Source organism: Dama dama, chromosome 30 (genome assembly GCF_033118175.1).
Source record: "Dama dama isolate Ldn47 chromosome 30, ASM3311817v1, whole genome shotgun sequence".
Classification (NCBI taxonomy): domain Eukaryota; kingdom Metazoa; phylum Chordata; class Mammalia; order Artiodactyla; family Cervidae; genus Dama; species Dama dama.
Genome location: NC_083710.1, coordinates 32,648,517 through 32,667,969, shown reverse-complemented (window position 1 = coordinate 32,667,969; position 19,453 = coordinate 32,648,517). Strand labels below are relative to the sequence as shown.

At 40.1% G+C, this 19,453-nt stretch overlaps 1 protein-coding gene across 7 annotated transcripts in view; it reads left to right on the top strand.

The window, feature by feature from the left end:
- Positions 1 to 17,897, top strand: part of RXFP2 (relaxin family peptide receptor 2) — a 59,580-nt gene extending 41,683 nt beyond the window's left edge. For 6 of the 7 annotated variants that reach the window (XM_061133225.1, XM_061133224.1, XM_061133222.1 and 3 more), the window contains 7 exons: positions 3,293 to 3,364; positions 3,474 to 3,545; positions 6,087 to 6,158; positions 8,544 to 8,773; positions 9,551 to 9,961; positions 12,882 to 13,100; positions 16,647 to 17,897. In XM_061133225.1, coding sequence (XP_060989208.1) covers positions 3,293 to 3,364; positions 3,474 to 3,545; positions 6,087 to 6,158; positions 8,544 to 8,773; positions 9,551 to 9,961; positions 12,882 to 13,100; positions 16,647 to 16,906 — 1,336 coding nt within the window. In that variant the 3' untranslated portion in view covers positions 16,907 to 17,897. The remainder of the gene's footprint in view (positions 1 to 3,292; positions 3,365 to 3,473; positions 3,546 to 6,086; positions 6,159 to 8,543; positions 8,774 to 9,550; positions 9,962 to 12,881; positions 13,101 to 16,646) is intronic. The other variant, XM_061133223.1, reaches the window with a different exon arrangement.
- Positions 17,898 to 19,453: the final 1,556 nt, after the last annotated feature.

Sequence of the window (19,453 nt, the reverse complement as noted above, 5' to 3'; positions counted from 1 at the left end):
AGCCTCCAACTAATAAAAAAAATAAATAAATAAATAAATAAAAGCATCAATTCTTCAGTGCTCAACTTTCTTTATAGTCCAACTCTTATATCCATATGTGACTACTGGAAAAACCATAGCTTTGGACCTTTGTTGGCAAAGTAATGTCCCTGCTTTTTAATAGGCTATCTAGGTTGGTCATAACTTTCCTTCCAAGGAGCAAGTGTCTTTTAATTTCATGGCTGCAGTCACCATCTACAGTGATTTTAGAGCCAAAAAATAAAAATCTGCCACTGTTTCCACTGTTTCCCCATCTATTTACCGTGAAGTGATGGGACCAGATGCCATGATCTTAGTTTTCTGAATGTTGAGCTTTAAGCCAACTTTTTCACTCTCCTCTTTTACTTTCATCAAGAGGCTCTTTAGTTCTTCTTTGATTTCTGCCATGAGGGTGGTGTCATCTGCATATCTGAGGTTATTGATATTTCTCCCAGCAATCTTGATTCCAGCTTGTGCTTCATACAGACCAGAGTTTCTCATGATGTACTTTGCATATAAGTTAAATAAGCAGGGTGACAATATATAGCCTTGACGTACTTCCTTCCCTATTTGGAACCCCGTCTGTTGTTCGATGTCCAGTTCTAACTGTTGCTTCTTGACCTGCATACAGATTTCTCAGGAGGCAGGTCAGGTGGTCTGGTATCCCTATCTCTTGAAGAATTTTCCACAGTTTGTTGTGATCCACAGAGTCAAAGTCTTTGGCATAGTCGATAAAGCAGAAGTAGATGTTTTCCTGAAACTCTCTCCCTTTTTTGAATTTCCAACGGATGTTGGCAATTTGATCTCTGATTCCTCTGCCTCTTCTAAATCCAGCTTGAACGTCTGGAAGTTCACAGTTCACATACTGTTGAAGCCTGACTTGGAGAATTTTGAGCATTACTTTGCTAGCATGTGAGATGAGTGCAATTGTGTGGTAGTTTGTGCATTCTTTGGCATTGCCTTTCTTTGGGATTGGTGTGAAAACCAACATTTTCCAGTCCTGTGGCCACTGCTGAGTTTTCCAAATTTGCTGGCATATTGAGTGCAGCACTTTCACAGCATCATCTTTCAGGATTTGAAATAGCTCAACTGGAATTCCATCTCCTCCACTAGCTTTGTTCGCAGTGATGCTTCCTAAGGACCTCTTGACTTTGCATTCCATGATGTCTGGCTCTCGGTGAGTGATCACACCATCGTGGTTATCTGGGTCATGAAGGTCTTTTTTGTATAGTTCTTCTGTGCATTCTTGCCACCTCTTCTTAATATCTTCTGTTTCTATTAGATCCATACCATTTCTGTTGTTTATTGTGCCCATCTTTGCATGAAATGTTCCTGTGGTATCTCTAATTTTCTTGAAGAGATCTCTAGTCTTTCGCATTCTATTGTTCCCCTCTATTTCTTTGAACTGATCACTGAGGAAGGCTTTCTAATCTCTCCTTGCTATTCTTTGGAACTTTGCGTTCAAATGGGTATATCTTTCCCTTTGTCCTTTGCCTTTTGTGTCTTTTCTTTTCTCAGCTATTGTAAGGCCTCCTCAGACAACCATTTTGCCTTTTTGCATCTCTTTTTCTTGGGGATGGTCTTGATCCCTGCCTCCTGTACAATGTCGTGAACTTCCGTCCATAGTTCTTCAGGCACTCTGTCTATCAGATCTAATCCCTTGAATCTATTTGTCACTTCCACTGTATAATCATAAAGGATTTGATTTAGGTCATACCTGAATGGTCTAGTGGGTTTCCCTACTTTCTTCAATTTAAGTCTGAATTTGGCAATAAAGAGTTCATGATCTGAGCCATTGTCTGATCCCAGTCTTGTTTTTGCTGACTGTATAGAGCCTCTCCATCTTTGGCTGCAAAGAATATAATCAGTCTGATTTTGGTGTTGACCATCTGGTGATGTCCATTTGTAGAGTCCTCTCTTGTGTTGTTTGAAGAGGGTGTTTGCTATGACCAGTGCGTTCTCTTGGTAAAATTCTGGTAGCCTTTGACCTTCTTCATTTTGTACTCCAAGGCCCAATTTGCCTGTTACGCCTGGTATCTCTTGACTTCCTACTTTTGCATTCCAGTCCCCTATAATGAAAAGGACATCTTTCGGGGGTGTTAGTTCTATAAGGTCTTGTAGGTCTTCATAGAACCGTTCAACTTTAGCTTCTTCAGCATTACTGGTCGGGGCATAGACTTGGATTACTGTGATATTGAATGATTTGCCTTGGAAACAAACAGAGATCATTCTGTTGTTTTTGAGATTGCATCCAAGTACTGCATTTTGGACTCTTTTGTTGACTATGATGGCTATTCCATTTCTTCTAAGGGATTCTACAAATCATTAAGCTTTGCTCAAACACTTCATAATTTCCCAGACCAAGTTTGATGAGTCCTTCCTCTGTTTTTCATCTGTACTTCCGTAATAGCCCTTGTTTCTTTCTTTTCTTATTTCATAATCTAGTTTTTAAATTCTAAGCTTTTTTAGAGAAAGAATTTTCACAGTTATTTGTAACTCCAATATATCCATCAGGAGCACCATAGGATCAGAAACAGATCTTTTGTTTGACTCCTAGGCAATTTTACATCTGTTTCACTTTTAACACCTTCTCTGGCTCAGAAGGATATTTTGGACTCTTAAAAATTCCTGATTCCTTCTTTACCCTGACAAATCTTGTTTTCACATTCTCTAGAAACACTTCCCTGCGATTCTTTCTGGATTGGACAGCCCTATTAGAGTCAGATATAAATTCTCAATTTCTTCTAAAAAAATAGCACCATGTAAAAATAGATGAAAAATATGTGAACTTATTCATTCAGGATCATCTGGGTGGATATTACATGGTCAAAACTCTTAGTTGGAATGCAAAATAAGTAGAAGACACTGGTCTTGACCTCAGAAAGCTTCTAATGTAGTTGGGTAAACAAGATATCACATATGTGAGCCAATAGGAATCGTAGAAACAATGAATGGTTGAAGGTACAAAAAGTACCTAAAACAGAGGAAACTAATGAAAGTAGACCTTGAAGCTAGGTTGGGAATGTGTTGGAGAGGAGCTGAGAGGAAATTCCAGACTGGAACTGGATAAGCAAAATGTCACACGTCTGAAAGTAGTGGAAAACATACCCATTTGGCTGAATCACATGGCTTAGTTGTGTAACAAGCTCTCAGGTTGGTTAAAGTGGATTGTATTTTCTGTTATGTCAAAGGGGATGATGACAGTTGTGAGGAGTAACAACTGTGGCATTTATTTTCATTGTAATTGCTTTGGGTTTTTCACTGTCACCAACAGGGACCTGTCTAGCAACATGATATCGGAGCTACCACCCCACATTTTCAAAGACCTGAAGCGTCTACAGAAACTGTAAGTTCTTCTTCCCACCCCCGTCATCAGAGTTAAATGGCAACATCTTGAGTTCCAAAATAATAACGTCCTGATGCTTCTTTCCTCCTCCCTTCTAATGGTACAAAAGGAATCTGTCGTCCAATCCTCTTTTGTATCTCCACAAGAGCCAGTTTGGAAGTCTTAAACAACTTCAGTCTTTGTAAGTTAAATGTAACAGTATGTTGATTGTGATGTTAGTGGGTTGGTTTACTCAGAACCACATTTATTTATAAATGAATATTTGGCACACAGGAGGGCTTTTACTGTAAACATGCATTCTCAGACACTTGTGAATATCATGGTTACTACCATCACGTATCAAATGACAACAGAATCTCATTTTTTACCATTCAGTGTATAAAGACCGTTTCGGGGTTTGAAGCTACACATAGCTCCTTCCTGAAAACAGGATTCTCATGAAAAAAATCTCATAGTTCTCACAAAGATTTAAATTTGCAATAGTTTCATCACTAAGTAGTTGGTTAAAAAAAATAAATTTTTGAAGACATCTCTACTTTTTTCCTTTCTTCTTTCCTACAACAATCTACTTGATATCTATCTGCAGACCATGCTTTTCACTTTTCAATCAGTAAATAAAAAAATTACTCCACAAATATGAACATTCAGACAATTAATACTGTTTAGTGTTTTACAATTTCAAATGTACTAGATTTCAAATGGTGCCAAGAACCCTCCCAGTTATTCTTAGGACCTCATCAATTCCTTTCCCATAAACAGCCATTGTTGATCAAAGCTATTTTTGTCCCTCACAAAGCATGTGCTACCTTACCTGATCTCAGCCAAAAACTTTTCTTCATTTAATTCCAAAAACCAATCCTTAATACCACTTTTTATTCTTGCTAAATAGTTTTCTATTGGAAATTAATACAAGATTTAGATTCTCTCTCAATAGGTATTAGTGAACATCCAGTGATGAAAAAGTCTTGGTTCCTGCTTTCAAGAAGCTAGAATATTAAACATATATATGTGTGTGTGTGTGTATATATATATATATATTATATATATGAAGCATATGCTTATGTGTATATATATGTGTGTGTATGTGTATATATAAATATATATATATTTATATATATAAATATATATATGCTCCCCTGGTGGCTCAGACAGTAAAGAATCCTCCTGCAATAGACCTGAGTTTGATCCCTGGGTCAGGAACATTCCCTGGAGAAGGGAATGACTACCCACTCCAATATTCTTGCCTAGAGAATTCCACAGACAGGAGCCTGGCGGGCTATAGTCCATGAGGTCACAAAGAGTCAGACACAACTGAGCGACTAACATGATGATGATTATATATATATATATATACATATACATATATATATATATATATATATATACACATATAAAAGACATTGTTCTTAAGTATAAGAACAGACCTGAGGATGTGGACCAAATGATCTCCCTTTTACTCACCACATACTGAATTCTAAAAGCCAAAATACCATTACACCATCCTACCTTTCTGAAAGGTAATTCAAAGTAGTAACTATTTACTCCATATGTCTCTTTCTTCTTTTCTTTTCTTTCTTTATTACTTCATTTCCTATTCTCTAAAGATTCATTTGCACATTTGTTTTACAAACATTTATTGGCCAACTTAATCACAGCACTGTCTTGGGCACTCAGTATACAGTAGCCTCTGCTCTTTTGAAAACTACAGGCCATTCACCAAATAATCACATAATCCATGTAATGGTGAAGCTATGATAAGTCCAAAAGAAACCTAGAGATCAAAAGAAAGAAAAGAGAGAAAAATTCTATAAAAAGGACTCCAGAGTTTTCTGTAGGAGGGGCCCTGTTCAGTAGTAATAGTTGTTCCCTAAATCTCATTTCTGACCATCAAAGTCCTCTATAAAAGACTCAGTGGGCAATGGACAACTTGCAACCTTGTCAAGAAATCCTTATTCTGATTTGTCCAAAACAAACTGAGAATCACGCATTTTCAAAATAAGCCTTAAAAGCAATAGGTTTCTGTCTTCCTAGATTATCCTCTTTCTACCTACATTTCCTGAAAACATGAAGACTCCTATAAATCGTGTCATCCTAAAGAGGCTTCAAAGAATCCACATTTAAAGAAGCTTCTGGATAAATGAGGAGTGTTGGGGGTTACCGCTGGTGCCCCCTGAGGACGTTTTATGGGGCTGGAGAAGTGAAAGGAATTACGCTTCCCACTGTGGCCTGAGAAAGCAATCGCCCTGAATCAGAGTTCCTCTTACCACTCCCGTGGTTTTCCACCCTGAGGACACACAGGCCAGGAAGAAATGACTCTATTTAAATCTGGGTTCTGACAAAACTCACTTTGGTAATGTTCTCACGTTCAAAATATCAGCCCTTATCTGAAACCCTGTAACTCATATTGTTTAGTTTATGAGATCAAGCTACAGAGCCAATTTCACAATCATACAAATCACAGCTGCCATTTTTACATCAAAAAAATGAATGAAAGTGTTTTATTAGAAGGTAGTTCTGCATGTGAAAGTGACAAAATCAAGTCCAAGTTATGGGAGGCATAAATAGAAATGACAATTTTCTAAGATGGTTTATTGTAAAATTTTCATCCTAATTTGAATTGATAACAGAAGATTTTGAAGCATGGTTTTTAAGATCGACAAAGAAAACAATGATTAAAAAGTTAAACCCTAAAATCATGAAACCTATTGTGCCTATTTTCCAGAGACCTGGAAAGGATAGAGATTCCGAATATAAACACACGGATATTTCAACCCATGAAGAATCTTTCCTACATGTATGTATGTATGAAAGAACAGAGAAGAAAATATGGTGAAATGTTACAGATGCTCTAGCGTAAACTATCTAATGTATCACTGCAATGTGTTTTTATGCAAGAAAAAGTCTTTTTTATTGAGAACTTTTTAATTTTGTCACCTTTGGTCCCTGTTCAAATAGAGTTCAATATTATGATGTGCCGACATGAATGACACTTCTCTCTGGAAACACGCTGTTTATCCAATTGAGGCCCAATAAGAGATCAGGGTACCAGAATGCCACATATTACACAAGATGAAGTCACTGGCTAATGGTACTCAAGAGACCTGGAAACATTAATTCACCTCACATGAGTGAGCAGTCGGCCACTCTAAGATTTGAGCCCTTAGGAAGAAAGATGCTATATAAATTCCAGGTGTTGTTTCTGTTACTGAGTGCACTACAAAATGGAGGTAATTCATCTTTATAGTAGTTTTTGATAAGTCACGTTAATATATTTGGCTAAAGTGCACTGTGTAAGTTGTGTTAATATATGTGTATATGACATGATCATTTCTTTATCAACTGTGTAACCTATATGTTCTGATTTCAAAAATTAACCATTGTCATCCACAACAATAGGGAGGATTCGATGTAAGATATCAAGTTGGGTGCAGCAAGTGGCTGAAATGGTTAGTGTGAAGGTGCACTTTGGGGAGAATATTTTGTTTATGTCTGTGCAGCAGGACTGATTACCCAAGGACAAGTATTTGATGTACATCCAAATGGTTTTCATAACTTCTCCTTCTGTGGTTCCAGTAGATAAATATTTAATGAGGCTAGTGTTTCCTTGTTGCGGGCAGAATGTGAGGTCTTCTTAGAACAGAGAAATTCAACCTTTGTAGAACTTGATGGAGAAGCAGCTGCTTTAAATGTGGACCTCGGGTTGAGGTCAAGAAGGACCCAGTGATTAACAGAAAGTGTGTGAACGTGGTTCCTTCCCTACTGAGTGACCTAGAGATTCTCCTTTCATCTTCCTTGTCCATCGTTTATTGAAATACCTCCACCTGCCCACCTGCCCTGGTCACAGCAGGTGGAGAGGCTGGACCACTCTAAGCTATTTGAGGACAGGGGAACCTGACACACCCAGCACGAAACCATCCATCTGCTTGTCTAACAAGTGTGTGTTTCTAGTGCCTCCCTCAGGCCAGGGGGAACACAGGGATCAGCGAGAGAGAGAGAGAAGAACCTGCCCCATGGAGCTTCCATGGAGCTTCGGGAGCCTGAAAGTAAACTAGGAAACAAATAAATGATGAAGAAATGTTGGGAAGGAAAGTATAGTGAGTTCAAGGGATGAAGGAAGGGACTGTAGATGGTTCACCCAGAAGTCAGAGATGTGACAGTCAAGCAGCCCCGAATGGAGGGAGGCAATTCTGGGGGGAGGGTCTTGCAGGCAGAGGGAAAAGCAAAAGCAGCACACTGAGAAGAAGGTGAACCGGCTTGTTTGAGGATCAGAAGAAAGCCCACGTGTCTGGGTGGAGTGAGCATAGTCGGGAAGTGGTGAAATGATCAGGGTAGCCAGGGGTCCAGTCACGGGAGGCCTGGAAGCCAGGCAAAGTAAAGCTTTCTTTGACTGGCTAGTTTAGCAAAATTGAATGGACAGATTGAAAAAAAAAGATTAGATGAGAAAGGAACTGAAAGAGATGATAAATGAATACAAAAATAGAACGAGTTTTATGGGAGAAACTCCTAAACATAACAGGTTTGGAGAATGACCTTAAATCCAAATGACCTCCCCAGTTTAAACCCTTGAAGATTGCACACTCTTAGATCATAAATACACCAATGACAGACAAGCCTGTATTTTCCTCTCGAAATGGTTTAAGTCCTTCCAGGCCCTGACCAGGAATCTGTGTAGCTGCTTCTCCTACTCGCTGCCATGAGACTGAATTTTCCTAGTTTCATGGACCCTCCCTTCCTGCCCCTACCAGGGAAAAGAAGGCTAGTTTAAGGGAATAGACTTAAAAGTAAGTACAAGACAGGGATGTTTTTAGTGAGACTCTTAACATCCCAAACCCAAGCCCCTGAAAGTTTGTTAAAGATCAGTTTCACAATGACCATCAACTTCTTATAACACCCCAGAGAACCACCCCAGACAGGGAAAATTAGAGCCCTGGAGACTTGCCATTCTCATGTCCTCGCCACAGATCCCCGTGTTCTTTAGGTTCTTCACCTTTAAAGGAGGAAGACTGCCTAGAGTAAAGTAATACTGAATGAAGAACTCTATCCTTCCATAATCACTACTAAACAGAAATAACCAAGCCTAGTGAAGCCGCACACCTCCCACAGCTGCAGCCCCAAATAGGACTGCGCCTGTCGTCTCTGTCATTGCTGTCAAGTGACTCTTTTTTCCCTTTGACTTTAGTTATTTCAAAAACTTTCGATACTGCTCCTATGCTCCCCATGTCCGAATATGTATGCCCTTGACTGACGGCATTTCTTCATTTGAGGACCTCTTGGCTAACAATATCCTCAGAGTATTTGTCTGGGTTATAGCTTTCATAACCTGCTTTGGAAATCTTTTTGTCATTGGCATGAGATCTTTCATTAAAGCTGAAAACACGACTCACGCTACGTCCATCAAAATCCTTTGCTGTAAGTATGTTTTCCATGTAAATGGATTAAGGGTGTCTTCCATGTGCTGTGCTCTAGATTATATCAGCCTTCAGCATTTAATATGAATTACATATTCTGGGAAATTTTTTTAAAGTATGAAAGTCCTGTTGTTCTCTTTGGTTACTCTGTTCTGGATTGCATGAGTCTTGCAATCACATGACAGTGATTTATGTCTTGGAAATGAGTCAAGGGATGGATTATAGAAGGACAGGTTGTAGGTTACAAAACTATGCTTTGTTTAACCTTTAATTGCGGTAACATCCATGTTCCTCAAGCCCAGAAAATTACTCCCTTTATTAAATATGTAAGTTATATTTTCTTACTGTTTAAAACCTAGATTCCCTATGTGACCCTATGGACTGTAGCCCACCAGCCTCCTCTGTCCATAGGATTCTCAATGCAAGAATACTGGAATGGATTGCCATACCCTCCTCCAGGGAATCTTCCTGGCCCAGGGATTGAACCCGTGTCTCTTACGTCTCCTGCATTGGCAGGCAGGTTCTCTGCCACTAGTGCCACCCAGGAAGCCCAGGCTCCCCACAACCCTAATTATCTCCCTACCACCACTTTTTCAAAATTATAAAGATGCAGTGTAGTACTTTAGAAATAGTACACCTTTTGAAGTCTGTTGACTCCTAAGTACTATTTTACGTTTTCGTTAGTTCATATAGTACAGTATAGAGGAAGCAGATCTAATCAGAAAGTGAAGACAGGGATGTTGGAACTACCAACACATACTCTATGATTCTTCAACAGGTGCAGACTGCCTGATGGGTGTGTATTTGTTCTTCATCGGCCTTTGTGATCTAAAGTACCGTGGGCAGTATCAGAAGTACGCGCTGCTGTGGATGGAGAGCTTGCAGTGCCGCCTCCTGGGCTTCCTGGCCATGCTGTCCACTGAGGTCTCTGTCCTCTTGCTCACGTACTTGACCTTGGAGAAGTTCCTGGCCGTTGTCTTTCCCTTCAGTAACATTCGTCCTGGAAAATGGCAGACCCTGGCCATCCTCATCTGCATCTGGATTGTGGGGTTCTTAATAGCTGTGACTCCGTTGTGGAAGGAGGATTATTTTGGAAACTTTTATGGAAAAAATGGAGTATGTTTCCCACTTTATTATGACCAAACAGAAGATATTGGAAGCAAAGGGTATTCTCTTGGAATTTTCCTAGGTAACTTATTTCTCATTTCCTGGACAAACATCATTTTGATAGAAATACCACAAATTTCAGTAAAGCCATATTTGTCCATTTCAGAAAGTAAGCAAATATAGTTAAGACTGTCTCCTCTTTTTTAAAGAAAAGTTCTTGCTGCATATTTATAAGTGTTTTTATTAAATTTTTTATTAAGAGATTTGGTATGAAAAATAAAAACATATTGTCAGGATCTCCAAATCATCTTTTTTATTATCTGTGAGACCCTTTGATTTTATGTTCATACACAGTGACAATGATCTGGAGGAATTCCAGTTCCCTGCCGTGTCCTGTGACCCTTCCAAGTTATTTGAACTCATTTTTTCACAGTCTAGATATGAGCTAAATAAATAATAATAACAAAATTCTTGAAATTCACTAGCAGGAGATTATTTGAGTGGAAATGCCAGAAAGGTTTATTGCCTTTCATAAATGCAGCTCTAGAGTCAGCAACGGAAGGGTGCTTTTCCATTTCCTTAATCCTCCCTAATTTGTTAGAAAAGAAAACCCAACCTTCTCTATTACAAGTGAATGAGAAGTTTAGCCCCTAAAGATTAAAAAAAATGTTTTATATTGCCTAATAGGTATCTATCTCTCTTGCTTAACACTAAGGCCATCTCCGTGTTCTCTCTCTAACCAGGGCTGTATCATCAATTCAGTTCCCCCTTCGCATCTGGTCCCCTCATCTAAGGAGGCAATAAGCTCTGTCATCCTTTCTTTTTTATCAGACTTTTTTTCTTCAAAATATGCCTCTGACTTCTCTTTCTTTCAGTCTGTACCTACTGCTGTCACCTTTCTTTAAAGCCTTATGACCTTCACCCTGAATTATTACATTAGTCCTTACTGGTGTTTTGGCCTCTGAGGTCTTTGCTCTCCTGTTTATCTGCTCACCACCTGAGTATCCAAAGGACTGAGTATCCTCTGCTTGGAGACCTTCAGGAACCCCCTACAACCAGGGTCAAGTTTAAATTAGTCACTTAAAAGCCCATCACAAAATGGCCCTACGCACCATTCCCAGCTATTCTAGTCCTATTCCTTCTCCCTCTAAAAAAGAAAACACTTTATTTGCACCATTTTAATAATACTACTCACATAGAACCCTATTTGGTCGTCGTTTTTTCATGGCGGTATCATGTCTACAGTATTGTAAGCCATTCCCAGTATAGGTGCACTTCCTGGAAAACGTCCTCAACACATGCATACACACACACACACACACACACACAACCTTATATTCATTGATTCAAAAAGGATTTATTGAGCACCTCCTATAGGCCAGGCACTATTTTGGGTACTGGAGATCAAATAGGTTGGTCCCCACAGACCTGCAGCCAGAAAGGAAGATGAAGACAAGTAAACACATCCTCGTGTCACCGGCTGACAGAAGTCAGGGAGGAGGAGTGCAGAATGTCCTAGGAGCCCAAGATCTGAGGACCGCGGAAGGCGTCCCAATAAAAATCAGCCCAAACTGAGGCCCAAAGCGTGAGGATGCATGGGCCAAGTGAAGGCAGACATTGTGTTCCAGGAGTTAGAGACCCACAGCCAGGGAACAGGCCCAGATAAAGGGCAAAAGAAGTTTGTGTGGCTGGATCTTGTGGTGGAGGTGTGGGGGTGGTTGACAGGGTGTAGCACATGCACACACACACACACATAAATATCATCTGCATTTACACAGCTTATTTGTGAGACATGGAGTCTTAAGGGCCCATATTTTTGTTTAAAAATAAGAATATATAGTTTTTAAATAATTTTTAAATTTTAGAATATGTTTAGATTTAGAGAAAAGTTGCAAAGACAATACAGTTTCCTGTATTCCAGACATGCCCCACCCAGATTCCACTGTTGTTAACTTCTCCCATTCCTATGGTGTTTCCAGAACATACACTTCTGAACCTTTCTATAGGTCTGTTTTCAGGATTTGTACCAGAGAAACATTTTTAATAGTCATTTTTTTTTTATTCTTAACTTTCTGACAGTAGACCTAAGATCAACCAATTTTGTGAAATCCAATTGTATGGCTTTGTAATGAGATTCCATGTGAAATGTTTTGGATAAAAACAACGAAACACCGAGAATTTATATTATTTTTCCCTAGACTTTACTAGTCTTACATACAATCTACTCAGATGGACGTTTTAAAACAACTTTGAAATTATATGGATATTTTACATTCACTATAAGGAATAAAATGAGCACTCAGGATTTTTATGGTAGCAAGAATATAACAAAGTGACCAAAAAGTCACTATTATGGGATAAGTGACTCTAAAGCAGTAATTCATATAGTTGAATTTTTAGTTTTTCTCTTACTCTTCCTTTTTCTAAAACAGTCTAAAGAGTTATGAATTTCAGTTTAGATTACTATGGGAAATCTGAAGGAAAATAAAGATGCATTTTTTTGTCCTAGGTATTATTTTTATTTAAGACCAATAAACATGAGAAATAATGTTTCTGATGCTATTATCTTCTTGATATCCCAAGGTTATCTTAATCATATTTATAAGATAAAGGAATAGGGCATATTGATTTTTTGATATGTACACATGATTACAGTAATCCCTTAAGGTTTGAATTTGCAGAGAGGTAAAAAAATTAAATAGCCTTTTTCCTGCTTTAAAAAAGCTACAGATTACCTCATGATATACCTAGATCTGAATTTCAAAGTCTATAATTCTTGGTAATGTGTTTATGTATTTGAACTATCTTTTTGATCTGGCGAGCCCAATGCCTTTATTCCAGTTTATAGCCGTGGGTTCAGGGTTTTAGCTGATTACCACTCGGCTAATACAAAGAATGGTTCTTGGAAAAGGCACCATACCAAACATAATACAATATTTCTACAATATTTCTACTGTTGATTTATACTCCTGAGATGTTAAGAGGTGTGCTTTTCCCAACAGGTGTGAATTTGCTGGCTTTCCTCATCATTGTGTTTTCCTATACTGTCATGTTCTGTTCCATTCAAAAAACTGCCCTGCAGACTTCAGAAGTGAGGAGTCACATGGGAAGAGAGGTGGCTGTTGCAAACCGTTTCTTTTTTATAGTGTTCTCTGACGCCATCTGCTGGATTCCTGTGTTTGTAATTAAAATTCTTTCCCTCTCCCGGGTGGAAATACCAGGTCAGTCCCTTCTACGATTCCCAAGCACGTTGTGTCTTCTTTCGTCCTCTGTCTGAGGAGGCCAGAATACAGGGTCTCACGTGTAGTAAATTCTCCACAACTACCTACAGCTTGAGTTATGATTTCCTCAGTGTTTATACATACATATATAAATAAAATATATATTACATATATATTATATAAATAAAATATATATGTGTGTATATATATATAATTTTATTTATTTTTTAATGTTCTGGGCCTTCCTTGCTGTGTGGGCTTTTCTCTAGCTGTGGCGATTGGGGGTTACTCTCGAGTTGTGGTGTGCGGGCTTCTCATTGCAGTGGCTTCTCTTGTTGCAGAGCACGGGCTCCAGGGCATGTGGGCTCAGTAGAAGCAGTTCGTGGGCTCCAGAGCACAGGCTCAATAGTTTTGGTGCACAGACCTAGCTGCTCTGCAACATGTGGGATCTTTCCAGATCAGAAATCAAACCCATGTCTCCCACACTGGCAGACGGATTCTTTAGCACTGAGCCACCAGGAAAGCCCTGCTCGGTGTTTTATAATCAGCATTTTAAGATAGGAATTGGGTAATGGTGTAACCCTGATTAGAATAATAAAAAGGAGATAGAGGAAAACTAAATCTCAATGTCTCACTTCCACTTGAGCTAGAGAGTGGTGCTTCACCAAGGGTACATAAAACAGAACAAAATATTTATGCCCAGGTTCCAGCCTGGGCCTCTGAATTCAGTCAACAGGGACCAAGGCCTAGACATGGGTATTTTAGAAAAGATCCCCCTGTGGTTCTGAGGTGCACCGCCTGGTTAAGAACCACTAGTCTCTTTCACGGCCCTGGCCATGTGGTCGTCACACCGGGCCCTGTGGATGGCCAAGGAACAAAAACGTGTGTGTCTGTGCTTAATCGTTGTCGTGTCCAACTCTTGCAACCCCATAGACTATAGCCTCCCAGGCTCTTCCGTCCATGGGATTCTCCAGGCAAGAATACTGGAGGGGGTTGCCATTTCCTTCCCCAGGGGATCTTCCCGACCCAGGAATCAAATCCAGGTCTCTTGCATGGCAGGCAGACTCTTTGAGTAACAAACTCCTGCAACTATTTATGTCCCTCTGCCTTATCAAATGTCTCACAAATGCCACACCACACCCACCACATCCCCTTAACCTATCAGCTTAGTCTCACGACAAGGTTTTCTGATAGTAGGGATTGTGGTAGTTGGTTAGTCGCTAAGTCGTATCTGAGTCTTTTGGGACCCTATGGTAGGGTAAGTAGCCCGTCAGGCTCCTCTCTCCATGGGATTTCCCAGACAAGAATACCAGAGTGGGTTGCCTTTTCCTTCTCCAGGGGAGCTTCCCAATCCAGGGATGGAACCTGTATCTCCTGCTTTGCAGGCAGATCCTTTACCACTGAGCCACCAGGGAAGCCTGATAGCAGGAGTAGTAATTGTCATTCTTGGAGAAAGTGTAAGACATTTCAGACCATGATAGGGAACCATATCAGGAAGAAATTACCATGAAACATTATTGGGCCACACGCTAGTCTTTCTCTACATTTTATAATTCAGCAGTTTGAGGTTTGTCTTGAGCACCACAGTGGAACTAGGAGAGAAGTCTTTACCACACTTGACTAAGCCTCTCCTTCCTTGCCCAACTTCCCATGGTGTTGTAAAAACTGCTACATTCATGGACCTAAAACCACCCCGTCCCCACCCTCCAAGAACTGTGAGGTCTTCTCCACCATGGCAGGTGGCTGATAGTACCTGGGCTCAGCCACAAAGGTAAGCTGGCTTCAGCCCTCCCATCTCAGTCCTGAGATGATGCTAACCTTACATCACCGAGTGACCCTGAGACTAACGGGACATCTCATTCCTGATCACAGCCTCCTTTAAGGACTCAATAGACAAAAAAAACAACTGTTCTTCTTCCATCACATACTGTTTGTATCTAATTTTTTAAAAATTAAGGACAAGTAATATATACTAATATAAAACTTCGTTGAATCAATCTAAGATATGCTAAATACAAATGTTTTTCTTTCATATTCTTTCCAGTTAAAAAGAAATAAGGAAAAGAAAGAGAAGACGGGATGAAAAGAGGAGAGGCAAACATAGAAAAAGGAGAAGGGAGAGGTCAAAGGGAAGGAGGAAGGGGCAGATAAGTAGTCAGAGAAGAGATGGAAAGCAAACCAGAAGAAGAACAGAAAGGATGTAGGGAAGAGCGGGACTAAGAGAAGAGCAAGCAGCAGTGTGTGAAGGATAAGAAAACTGCGGGATGGGGAAGCAAGGGGTTGCAGTCACAAAGGAGTGGGAGAGGGGAAGGAAGGATGCTGGTCTGACCGACCAGCTCCTCCCCCGAGATGACAGTTCTCTGACTTTGAAGATAGGGGAGGAGGCTGCAGAGTGTGGTGGGTCTGGAGAACAACAGGGCTTAGTGCTGAAAAGGGACGTCCGCAGAGCCGGCCCAGCTCCCGGACATCAGTCATGTAAGTTATCATCAGCCCCTTTCACAGATAAGGCAGTTGAGGTCTGGGGAGCTTAGTTGATTTGCCCACAGTCTCAGAGCTAAGAAGTGTGCAAGCCTAGGATCAGGCTCTATTTGAGGAGGAAAACACATTTCATCCTAACCAAGTAAATGATGTAGTCAGCCCATCGTACCTCTGCATTCCAAATCCATGGATTCAACCAACCGCACACCGAAAGTATTGGGGGGAAATTTTCCAGAAATTTCCAAAGAACAAAACTTGAATTTGCCTTGTGCTAGCAAATATTTCCATAGTATTTACATTGTATTTATAACTCTTTACATGCAAGTACATTGTACTAGGTATTATAAGTAATATAGAGATGATTTAAAGGATATGGGAGGATGTATGTAAGTTATATGCAAATGCTATGCCATATTTTATAAGGGACTTAAGAATCTGCTGATTTTGGTATCTGTCCCACCGTGGATATCAAGGGACAACTGAATTCAGAAAACTCTCTGTCATCCAAAATATCTCCTCCCTTTTTGTGAAACATTTCCCTTATATTCTATTAGCCTTTGAAAGGCTTCACACTGAAGGAATTCACTGAGTTTGGAGATATATTCTTTTTTGCTCCTCAGATCTTCTGACTCCATTCTGAATATAATAGTGTAAGGCACGGAGATCTTCAGGACTGAAATTTAGACCAAGGTCAGATCTGACTCTAAACCAGAAGATTCCTGGACACTGTCCAATTAATTGCTCATTTTCCTATTTTTATATAAGGAAAGGCAACAAAAACTAGAAAAGTACATATCAATTTATAGTTTATAAAGTGTTTTCACATAATATTTCCTCCCATATTCATTCACGACAAACTACAGAGTAGTTACTGAAACTCAGAAAAGTTCATGTAGGACCCTGAATCCATAGCTCCTATGCTCTTCTGGCAAAGAGATTTTCCAGAAGGTGAGAGAAGACTTAGATGGAACAGGTAGCCCTCTCAAAAACAGCATTAACCATAGCATGTAACGTGTTTCATGGGTATTAAATCCTCACCTTTCTTTCACGTTTCGTTTCCTTCTCCAGGCACAATCACCTCCTGGGTCGTCATTTTTTTCCTTCCAGTAAACAGTGCCTTGAACCCAATCCTCTACACTCTCACAACCAGCTTTTTCAAGGACAAGTTGAAACAGCTGTTGCACAAACATCGGAGAAAATCGATTTTCAAAACTAAAAAAAAAAGTGTGTCTACTTCCATCGTGTGGGCGGATGACTCCTCTGCACTTAAACCTGGGGCTTTGAACAAAATAAACCTCGAGGACAATATAGTGAAACCAATTTCCTAGTCATGGTTTTGGAGCACTGGACTTCAAACGGACTACCTGAAAAAGCACAGCGTTTGGAAGATGACGCCTGCAACGCTTTTCATCTTTACCGAGAGCGAACCTTGACTGCACTGGGAGCATAGTAGGAGGATGTCAGGCATGACGTTCTGATGGCAGCCGTGGTGTTTATCAACTGAGGACTGTACCTGAGGGTCTCCTCACCCTGACATGCCTGCGATGCACTAATGGACCCATAAGTAGCAGGCTGATGGGCAGTGGATCTCTATCTCGGCAGCACGGCCAACCTACCAGTGGATGCCCACCTGTTGGTCCTGCATGATCTGCTCTTAAATTGAGTTGCGCTGTCCATTAAATAAAAACATTCATGACATCTAATTCTAGCGTGGCCATAATCGCATTAAGCCTAAATCGCTTTCCTTGCTTTTTCAATGTCAAATGAAACCATCAGCATCCTGCTGAAGTGATAGCAAAAGGACTTCTGAGATGTCCGCTCACCTCAAGTCCTCCCTAAGGAGGCCAGTGGAGCAGCAGCTTTGAAAGCGGAACTTTGCACAAGGCTCGAAGTCTATTATATGACCACAGAGGGGCGTGCTGACTATTCACCTGGTACCGTTCACCTTTTTGGTTTGTATGTGATGTCAGAAGAGTATGCTCTCAAAATATTTTTCTTAAGGTTGCCCACACCGCAGAGGAAAATTGGGCATTACAACTGCCAAAAACTACATTTCTGTATGTTTTAAAATATAATTTCTCTAGAGCATCATCCCTATTGCTGGCAAGTTCTGCCTTCACAGAACACACAGATAAGTGTTAAGGGGGCTTTAAGAATACCGGACTCAGATAAATTCCCATTGTTTTTAACAAAAAAGCTAGTAAGTTTGTTCTTTTTTTTTTGGAAAATGAAAAGCACTTGTGAAGGCCTGGACATGTTTTTATACTGAAAGATTATATGTGAAAAAAAGAATCAGATAAATAAAATTCTATTTTGCAATTGTTTATGTATTATTTTAAGTTCAACAAAGACCACATTCATGTGCTTAGTAGCTTCAGTCACATCCGACACTATGGTCTGCGAGGCTCCTCTGTCCATGAGATTTTCCTGGCAAGAATACTGGAGTGGGTTGCCATTTCCTTCTCCAGGGGATCTTCCTGACCCGGGGATCGAATTTGTGTCTCCTGTGTCTTCTGCACTGGCAGGCAAATTCTGTTCTGCTGAGCCACCAGGGAAGACCAGCAAAGACTTGGGCTTATTGACTATTAACCATTTTTTTCCTCTGGTAGATAATATAATTCAGAACCAAACACATAACCTCAGTTAACAAGACACTTCTTACTTTTTTTTCTTCCCCCCTTTTCCAAATCATGAAGCAGTTAACTTAATTTATTTTTCACTTCCTTCAGAGTTCCCTTAACGAGATGAAATGTAAGCAGGTGAGAACCCCAGACCACCTCCTACTGCATATTTATCTAGTAGCATCCAGGATGAAAGGAATCCCAGAATTGATGCATCACAACTGTTATTATCTAATATTGACTAAAACCGTCACGTGAGTTCCTTTATTTTGATCACGTGAGATATTTCTTACATCAGTGAAATCTTTCCACATTTATTCTTTTTTTTCCCCACATTTATTCTAGAAATAATTTCCCTACCCATCGACTAAGCTGCCCTTTTTTCTTACAGTTTCAAATTTTCCTCCTCTTATCTCCTCACTATGTATGATTAGTCACTTCCCTGTGTGCCTATTTTATTAAATGTCCTTTCCAGTTCTTGAACATCATATGATTTATTTCCTAATACATTTTCCAACATCAGAAGCATAAATAAGGAATAGACCCTGAGCCTTGGGTATTTCAATCTTAGCACAAATGTGTATTTCCCAATTTCCCATTCTTGAAAGGCATCAGGCATGGGCCAGGAAGTAAGGCTCTGGGAACTGTTTGTGAGTGTCTGCACTCTTGCTACTGAGCTTTGGGCATGAAAAGAAGCACAAGGGCAGATGCACCAGGGAAACTAGCAGCATATGTCAGAAAAATGGAAGTTATTGATGCATATTGGTCAGCAGCATGCCAACAAATAGTATAAAATCGAGTTCTAATAGCTTAGTGATTAACAATCTTATTCTGTACTGCTATATAAACAGAAAACCATCAGAAACCATGAGAAAACCATCAGCTTTATTTGTGCTAGACATAGCCTGGCTTTATTATATCACCTTGTTTTATTCTTGCTTTATATCTGATTAAACTAGCCCATGCCCATCAGGAAAAGACCCTGATGCTGAGAAAGATTGAAGGCAGGAGGAAAAGGGGGTGGCAGAGGATGAGGTGACTAGAGAGTATCACCGACTCAATGGACATGAATCTAAGGAAACCCCGAGAGATAGGAAAGGGCCGGGAGCCTGGCGTGTTGCAGTCCATGGGGTCGCAAAGAGTCAGACAGGACTTAGCTACTGAACAACAATGCCCATCACAGTTGCTGAAATTGCTTAAATTAGGCATACCAGAGCTTTAGTGTAAGTAGCAGTGTCACCTCCCCCCAACCCC